Source organism: Alligator sinensis, unplaced genomic scaffold (assembly GCF_000455745.1).
Source record: "Alligator sinensis unplaced genomic scaffold, ASM45574v1 scaffold197_1, whole genome shotgun sequence".
Lineage (NCBI taxonomy): Eukaryota > Metazoa > Chordata > Crocodylia > Alligatoridae > Alligator > Alligator sinensis.
In genome coordinates, this window is record NW_005842928.1 from 487290 (window position 1) to 496608 (window position 9319).

General features: G+C 40.9%; 1 protein-coding gene across 1 annotated transcript in view; it reads left to right on the top strand.

Annotated features, from left to right (window-relative positions):
• The first annotated feature begins 8508 nt into the window (after nt 1-8508).
• The window catches only part of DIO3 (iodothyronine deiodinase 3), a 2415-nt gene continuing 1604 nt past the window's right edge, over nt 8509-9319 (top strand). Inside the window, exon 1 of the mRNA XM_014525988.2 lies at nt 8509-8526. Coding sequence (XP_014381474.1) covers nt 8509-8526 — 18 coding nt within the window. The remainder of the gene's footprint in view (nt 8527-9319) is intronic.

Sequence of the window (9319 nt, forward strand, 5' to 3'; positions counted from 1 at the left end):
ACCAATAGCTATAATAATTTATACTGACTGAAGATCTTTATCCCCAGATGATTAGCAGTACCTCAAAGTTATTAAAAGAATATGTTTCCTAGTATGGTGAGTAAGGTTTCATTAATGACCGTGGCACAGAAATGAGGACTGTGCTAATGAAATTTGCCAGCGTCACGAAGTTGGGAGACGCAGTCAATACAGAGAAGGATAGGAATATCATAAAGGAATAACAGAATTATGTTAAGGACTGAAGTAGTAAGAATGGGATGAAATTTAATAGTACAAAGTTCAAAGTCATCTACTTAGGGGAATAATGAGAAATTCTGCTATATGCAAATGACTCATCACTTGGAAGCACAGGAAGAGAAAGACTTATCCATATCTTAGTCATCCATAGGATGATTATGAGCCAACAATGGGATGCAGCCATGAAAAAGGCAAATGTAATCCTAGGACATAGTAGATAAGCTATTTACAATGGAGATAGGGAAGAGTTAAGGCACTGATAAAACCTCATCTGTAATACTGTGTAGAATTCTGGTCACCTCTGATGAAGAAAAATGAGTTCAGTCTTGAACAGCTATAGAAAAGGTCTGCTAGGATGATCAGGGGAATAAAAAACCTGTCTTATGAGAAGAAACTAAATTAGCTTGACTTGTTTATCCTAGCAAAAAAATTGGCTGAGAAAGGATACGATCGCTGTCTGTAAATACATCAGAGGGTTAATACGAGGAAAGAAAAAGCTAAATGTCTTGCTTAAATGCAAGGCTGGCAGAAGTGCAAATGAAAATAAACAGACCATGAATGAATTTAGGCTGGAAATTAGAAGGTTTCTAACCATCAGAAGAATGAGGTTCTAGGACAGCCTTTCAATAGTTATTTTGCCCCCACTACTAACAAGTTTTATGATGAAGAGTCATAAATTTATAAATGGGATTATACAACGTGATTGCCTGTGATAGTCCTGTGTATCCTGTAAGATCTCACCCTAAGAAACTTCTTTAGCCATGAACTGCAAACAGAAATGTATTTGAAATGAGAATTTTAATTAAAAACAGCTTCTCTAAGCATGCTGCTGGCAGTTCCTCTCCTGCTGATAAGTCTCAACGTCAGAAATTGTTAGACTAGTATTAAAACAGGGTAAAAGCAGTGTGTGAGAGAGATGCAGGTCACCACTACACTGTAATCCCCATATGAAGCAAAAGGACAAGCTAAAAAAGGTTTCAGGGCCTTACCTTTATGTGGCCTTCACTTGCATCATGTAAGATATTGTGCTACTATTTTAATTCATAGATTTTGCCGTTGTTTTTTTCATTTGTTTTTGGCTAAATGGGGCATAATGCCAGTTAAAACTAGTTAAGGAAGAAAATATTAGTTTCTCAACTACAGTATAAACATTCTTCAAAACATTCCCTCAGTACATGTTAAACCCAGGTTTCGATTGCATTAAATAAGCATGTCAAAAAGCACCTTCCTCACCCTCACCTCAGTGGACTTCAGAAAATATTGACTTATTTTCCTAACACTTAATATTACACAGCTTCATGTACACATGCTTTCCATAGAAAACATTTGTGAATAGCTATTCTAAGCAAGTACCATTCTTTTCTTTTGTTTCAAAACTAGGTTCTGGGTAATAACTAGAAGGATTAGTATTCCCCTAGAACAATTTTGTGTAAAAAGACAGTGATAAGTACAGTTGGATTTCTGTATTTTTCATACATGTTAATATTCCAATTTAATCAGCTGCCCTTAAATTAAGGCTTGCAGATGCAATGGACCACAATAATTCATCCACAGACAAAAGTGCCTCAGACTCTGAAATTTAATATCTGAATTTAAAGCATTCACTTAATCTTTGCTAAATTTTCTTCGGAGCTCCAAGGGAAAATGGTGGGGGAAATCACATGGCTATCCTTGCCACATTTTTCCCTATTAAGATATTACATTGGTTCCTCCAAAAATAACTTTAAAATTCACAGAAAAACTGTTATGCAGTTAAAAACACTAAAGCCTGAAAGGAAATTAGCTGAGGCATAAGCTTAGAGAACCCTCAAATCAAATTGAGCCACTAAACTAACCTCAGCAATTTGGGAGAACTCCTAGCCCCATTGAATTAACTGGATTTTTTGCCACTGATTTCAATGAGGCTAAAATTTCCCCCTCTATTTCTCTTACAAATTGGCAAGAGTTCCCTATAAACGAATGAGAGTGTAAAATCAATCATTTTCAAGTGAACATTTTACTCAACCAGGTAGGTTGTACAGGTTAGAAAATAAACAAACAAAGGTTAAGCCAAGACATGACGAAAATGAAGATAAGCAGCACATGAGATCTAAAATCAGTATGTATATATAATGCAGAAAGCTGTTTCTTTCACTTACAGAAAAAAATTCAACAATTGTGTAAAATGCTGAGTAATTTCATCTGAGCATTAAATTATTTGCAGTTTCCTACATACTAGGAAAAATTAGAGAACAAATTCAACTTCCAGTTATGCCAAAGATCTTCTCTCCATCCAAGAACAGAGGCTAGTGGGTTTACACAATTTTTATGTCAATTAAAATATTCCATATAAACAATCCATACTTGTCCAAACTCATGGACTTCCACTTCCAACTCTTTCTGGGCAATGGTTTAGAAAGAAATACTGTATTACAATTTAAAATAAGCAAATTGCATCTATTTTGGAACAAGTAAAGAATGACATGCTATTCTTGAGTTGAATAGTTCATATTTGTCAAAGTCTTTCTATCTGGCTGTAGTGGTCTATTTTTATACTGTGTCAAACTTATCCAAAAAACAGCTATAGTTCTCCCTATTATTGATAAACACATTTTTCAATTGCATGAAATTAGGAGATTAGGAGGTATGTTGCTTCCAACTTTTTATGTAGGTTTAGTCATAACCCTAATATAACACTGCCAAACCCTGACCACAAAAATAGTAAAAATAAATACCAAAGGTCTGGGAAGAGAAAACCTGAGGTCATGAAAAGAAGGTAACTTCAAGGGAGTATCCTGGAAATTCAGGCTTATAAATCACCAAGGTCTGAAAGAAACAAATTTTGTATGTTGCATAATGCCATCTTATATGGCTAAAAGAAATGAACTCGTGGTGCAAATGCCAGAAAAAAATTCTCTGTCAAACTGCACAAACATTTATGTTGAAAGAAAAGTCTTCAAGCAAGCAAGTTATTTCAAGAGATGGTAAGAATACAGACAGACAGTGATAAATCATTCTGGTTTTATATTTGAAAAGGTACTTATTTAAAATAGTTCCATCATACTTAAAATGATCATTTTCACAGAATTCAAGCATGTTGTGTGTAATGCACATTTTAGTGCTGTTTCTGGCTTGGCATGATAAAAACACTTAACAGCTCAGTAGTCTGCTCAGCTCAGTTCCATATTCTAAAGTAGTCTAACATTCTTGTCTCAGTACGGTATAGCATGCCCTTACATTCTTGTTAAACTATTCATGCCTCAGTTCCACAGCTTATTAAAAACTGTTAAACCACTGCTGGATAAAATCTTTACATTGTAGGAAGTGAAGGTCACCCTCTACAAGATTATTCTACACATGATCCCTAAGGTTTTCCTTCTGAATAGATGTTTTTAATGTTACTTGTCCTCGCCTCCCTCTTCAATCAGTAATAAAATGGAAACTCAACTGTGAATGTTCATTTCAGTTGAGGAACACAGAGTGTGGGGAAAAAAAAAAGACGTTAGAAAACTGTGCTAAACTTACTGCATTTCCCAAAAGCAAAAAGGTGATGAAACTGGTTCATGGGTTTCTAATCTTCATGCCTTTTTGTGTCTCCGTTATCACACTGTTGACTATGGATGACATTTGGATACCATTGAAGCCAATCGGAACTTTGCCCTTGACTTTAATGGGGCTAAAAAGTTACCTGTACATCTCACTATGCCATATGCAGCTTTCAGTATATTGTATTTAGGCTTAAGAAACAGCATTTAAAAAATGCCCATGGTACTGTACTGATCATTTTCCACCAGTGAAGCCCATACACAATTTACAAACTTACAAGTGAAATCATCATTGGATATACCACTTGCTGATGTTTTACATTGTTTAGGTGCTATAGTTTGAAACACAAAGAACCCTGAATTTCTGTATCATCTGCCCTCATCTGACTAAACAGTGTTAGTTGATTGAACTCAGTAGCCATTGGGAAAAAAAATTCCTATACAACATACAATTTGGTATAATTCACCACAATCTTTAGTATCATTCATACAATCTCAAGATTCCACAATCTTGTCAGAAGTCTAGACTTAAGCTAACAGTGAGTACCATTCTTAAGAAAAGTCGTCTATCTACATCATAAGTAAAAAAGGTAGAAAAGTAAAAAAGATAGACTTGAACCACTCTTCTCCATGCATTTCATCTGTATTCATTATGTATAAAGTTGCAGCTTAAGTACAGCTCTGCAGGGTTCCATTTCTGGATAAGGCTGCTACCTTTTTGGTGGAGAAAACCACTCAGACAACTATAATTATACTGTATTGCCTTAGAGCCAGATCCTGAGTTCTGCAGTTCTATAATAGAATAGTGCTGGTGTTTGAATCCACATGGTTATTCCATCTTCTAAAATCTGTACACATCTCAACTTCCTCGCACCCTCTGTAAGCACTAAACATAAATACTTAGAGATCTAAGGGAAGTATTGGATAGAGGGAAGAAGGTCAAATTAGGGGGAAAGTCTAGATAATCTACAGACCTCCCAACAAAAGTGTTTCTCCAACCTGTTTGTGGCACAAATTACAATAAGTTATGCCTGAGGTATTCTCCTTCTTCTCCACCCCTTAAGATTCAGTACAGAGCAATAAAAGTATTAAATATGCTTCATCACATGTTCATGAAGTGGAAATAACAGGGGAGGGTCCAACAGGGAACACAGTGATAAACAGGAGCACAACCAAGGTCATACAAAAAAAACAACATGGGGGAAAAACATCGGAGATATCATCTAAAAGTGGAGAGGGAGGATCTGAGATAGTTCTTGAAGCAACTAGATCCTTGTGTTAAACCCTGGCTCAGGGAAACTGCTCTTCTGTAGTTGTTTAGAATGAGTCTCTTATGGGAAAAGAAACTGTTTAATTGCTGTTTTAGGGCCTGATCCAAAGCTCAGAGAAATCGATACAAATCTTTACATAAATTTTTGTCCTAACACATTAACTATATGTAACTAAAAAGATATGAGATGTGGATTTCTACCAAAACATAGCTACATGTCAGAATGTTTTACGTGGTTTTGCACTGGAAATTATACAATAGAAAACAAACATGTAACTATACCATTTCAACACATCCTCTAGATCAAAGCAGAGCTGATGTTTTTAATTTTAGCTTTTTTTGAGGTTTTGTTTTTATAAGTTGCTGAATTTATTTAGTAACCTCTAGTTAAAAAAAAAACAAACAACAAAAACACTTCATCCAAAAGCTAGCAATTACATTTATCAAGATAATAAAAACTGGAATGACACCATTTTTCAAAAAGGAGAAAAAAATTAAGACCTACACACAGGCATATATCTTTATATTTTTCTATATATATATGAGGTTAGTGACTGCTGAACCACAGACCACATGCAGAAGGGTGAAAACCACCCACAACCAGATGTGCTATTGTAAATCTCAGATCCTGAGATAATGTATTCCATGAGCTCTCCAGTGCTGAGATTCGGGAGAGTACAAGTTTTCCTTACACTTGGTTCCAGCAATGTGGATCCTCGATAAGGATCCAGTCCAAATGCTTTTGTCCTGCCAAAATAAATGCATAATCCAGTTCTCATGGCAAGATTTGACCCTTGGGAAGCACAACCATGGTTTAATGAACTGAAGGCACATCAAACTGAATGAAGTTATGAATAATGTTGGATTTATTATTAAAGGCTCTGGTAACAGATAAATCCATTAAAATAGGGCTACTTGGTTATAAACTGCAAAAAAGTGGTGAGCACATCTGTATTCAAAGGAGTGCATCACTTTGCAGTTGATTAAAACCTACAGATGACCAAAAGAATGCCATCCCTTTCCACTAAGGTGTTATTTAAATGCAAGATGAAACAGCTGTATTTGAAGTCCACAGAAGAAAAGCATAGAAACAGGCCACTGTAGCAATCACCCACTTAGCTGCTGTGCCCACACCTGAACAAAAAACACAATTCAGAAATTTCTTTTAGGCTGCAAAGATCAAACAAAGAGGGTGGAAAGAAAGCTATCTCCACATACATAAAATAAAGATGGTGATGTTTTTATAGCTTTTTCCACCAACAAAAAGTCTAGCTAAGCCCCTTGGTGCATCAGAATATCCCATTGGTTGGACACAGTGGGTTGCTACTCAGGGTTGCAAGAGCCATTTGTTTACTCAGGCTTTTGTCTCTCAGATTAGTTTGAAAAGTGTTGCTTTGAGAGTTCAAATATTTTGCTGGGGGTTTCTTTAGAGTTACCATAATTTGTTATTGTGTCAGTTTAGAAGCTTTAATTTGTGGTTTTGCATGTTGCATAACCGTACCGGGAGGTGGTGAGAGGCCCACATGAGGAGTTCAAAAATAAGTCTAACAATACAGTAAATATCTGTCCGGTAATTTACCCTGTACTGAGAGCCATGGCATGGCCATGAAGTGATTCAGTCAGGCTAGCAAATGGACATTTATTTAATGCTTTGTGTGCCTTTATGAAGAGCCTAGCATCAGGATTTCCACTTATTTATCAAAGCACTGAATAACTTTGCTTACTGTTGTCACATATGAAGGATGGACCCAGAGCTGGCTCGTGAACACAGTGCTTGAATAGGTCATTCTGGAATAGTCTATTCTGGAACAGATTAAAACGAATGAAGACCATACTGCACATAGGACCGTTTCAAAACCAGTTACATAAACATACATTCTTATGAGGCATTTAAGTTTTATTGCCTTCATTTTACAATCTGAGGCACGGAGAAATGTGCAGCCGAATATTCAGAAACATTCACCAAAGTCTTTGGAAGCTGCAGGTCCTCCACACCCTTGAAAACCAGGCAGCAGCAGGGGCAGAGCCAGGAGCAGTGCAGCGTTGCTCACTTCCACGATGTAGCTCACCGACCGGCAAATCTAGGTCCCTGCGGGCCCAATGCTGAGGTCCCCTGTGGAGTCCAAGGTGTGGCTGGAGCCTTGGGCTGGCATGGCACACCCATGGGAGCCAAGCATGGAGCAGGTGAGGAAGGGGCCCCCCTGCTTGCTGCTCTCCCTGTCTCTGGATGAATTGGGGGGAAGGGGAAGCCCCACAACCACTCGTGCATCACACCGACCAGGGACTGTTGGGAGAAGCTGCATGGGGTGCTGGGCTTGGGCAGCAGCAGTGGGTGGGTCCCAGCTCCCTCCTCCTCCACTGCCTTTCCCCTACCATCCTGGGGGCTCTGGGTGTGGGGAGAGGCTATGCACAGTTCAAGCCAGGGATGGGGTGGTAGACAGTCCCCACTTACAGCACCTACACCTGGTCAGCCAGGGACATCCAGAGGAACTGGGCAGGGAACAAGAGTGCCTGAAATGTGGGTGGGCACCTTGCCTGCTGCCACTGTCCTTCACTAAGCCTGGCACCCTGCTGCCACTCACAAAGGCTTCCAGCTGGAGCAAGGCAGGAGCAGTTCTGGGGCTTCCCCTATGCTGGGTCAGCCAGGGACAGAGGTGGCAGTGAGTGGGTCCCCGGTTCCTATGCCCAGAGACGAACCCCCGGTTAATCCTTTCCAGAGAGGAGGAGAGGGAAAGTGTCACTGAGTGTGGGAGGGGCTGCTGAGAACACATGGGCTGGGGGGGAGTCGTAACTGCTTCTGGAACAAAAAAGTCACCTGCAGCTGCTGGTCTGTGTTCCAGGGAGAGGGGGGCAGAGATAGGTGGGCTGCAACCACCCCGGTGTGCTGGTGGCATCTCCCATAGCCCCCCTTTTTGAATTCCTAAATCTGCCTGTGAGCACCAGACATCTCAAGTTGATGATCAGACAAAAGCTGAAAAAGTCAGAATTAGGCTTAAATATTGAAAGTGCTCACTGAGTGAAGGCAAGGTCTGGGTAGAGAACCCACTGCTGACTGTAGGTAAATCTACACTGCAGCACCTGCTGTGACCAGTGCAGACAAACCCAGAAGTTAGCCCCAGTGGTACAGAGTCCAACACCGCCTATATCACCTGCCTGAGATCCCTGATGAATGCTGTCAGGGTTAGCCTACCCGAAACTTCACACTGCTGTAACTAGACCACCGGTAGCTCATAAATCAGCTAGTTTAAAGCTAGGTAACATTTGTCTACATTACAGTGGGACATGATTCCCACTGCCCCACCCCTCAGTATGCACTAGCTTTATAGGGAACACCAGTTGTCTGAGATATTTGTATTAGTGTTCCTCTGAATCACGGAATGACTTTTTTGAACATTATTCTAAGTGCTATCTCTGTCTCTCTAAATTACTTGATGTGAGTATCCAACCTGCCTTCTAGGTAATTTTGATTTAATGAGAATGTATGTACAGCACGAAGTAAGTGCTCTCCTGCCACTTCAGCTAAAATTTGATCATATAATGATCTGGTCACTTGATCACATCCATGATCAAATTTAAAAATATGTGTATACTTTTAACCCCTGCTCAGATGCACAAGTCAGCAAGAAGTGATCTAAACGTCATAACGCTTAGGTACTACGCTCATAAGGAGCCGGAGTTACCTAGATAAATAGCAAAGTTTCAGGGGGGGTGGAGACAGCAGTTTTTCCCCCAGAAAAGATGGGGAAAGATGGCCATGAAATGACGGCACTGGATGAGATTCAGAAAGTCTAAATTCCACTCCTTGCTCAGCAAGTCGTTGCACAGCTCGGTGCCACTTCACAGACGGGAAAGGAGGCAACAACAGGAGTTTCTTTCTGTTTACACTGAGCTCTTTGGGGCAAGGTCCTGCTACGGTCACTGCAGCCGGGTGACAGGGCACGGGCACTGGCACACGCTCAGCCCTTCTTCCCTCCGGCCTCGCGCTGGAGCCCACCCAACTGGCCAGCGGTGCCGAGCTGGCAGGTGCCGGCACAGCCGAGGAGGACACAGCCCAGCTCCCCGCGGCGGGGCTGCTCCAAGGCAGAACTTTTACCCGGGGACGCAATCACCCCCCTGCCTCGCCCAGGGATGCCCGGGCCACCCCAGGACACGCGGGAGCCTCAGGTGTCCCGTGCAGGGGGTGAGCCGGTCCCTGGGGCCGTGCCCCGAGGCCAGGTGAGGGGGAAGGGGGGGAGCGGCCCCGGCTTATGTAAGCCAGGAGCGGGGAGCGGCCGCTTTGCCCGGGCGC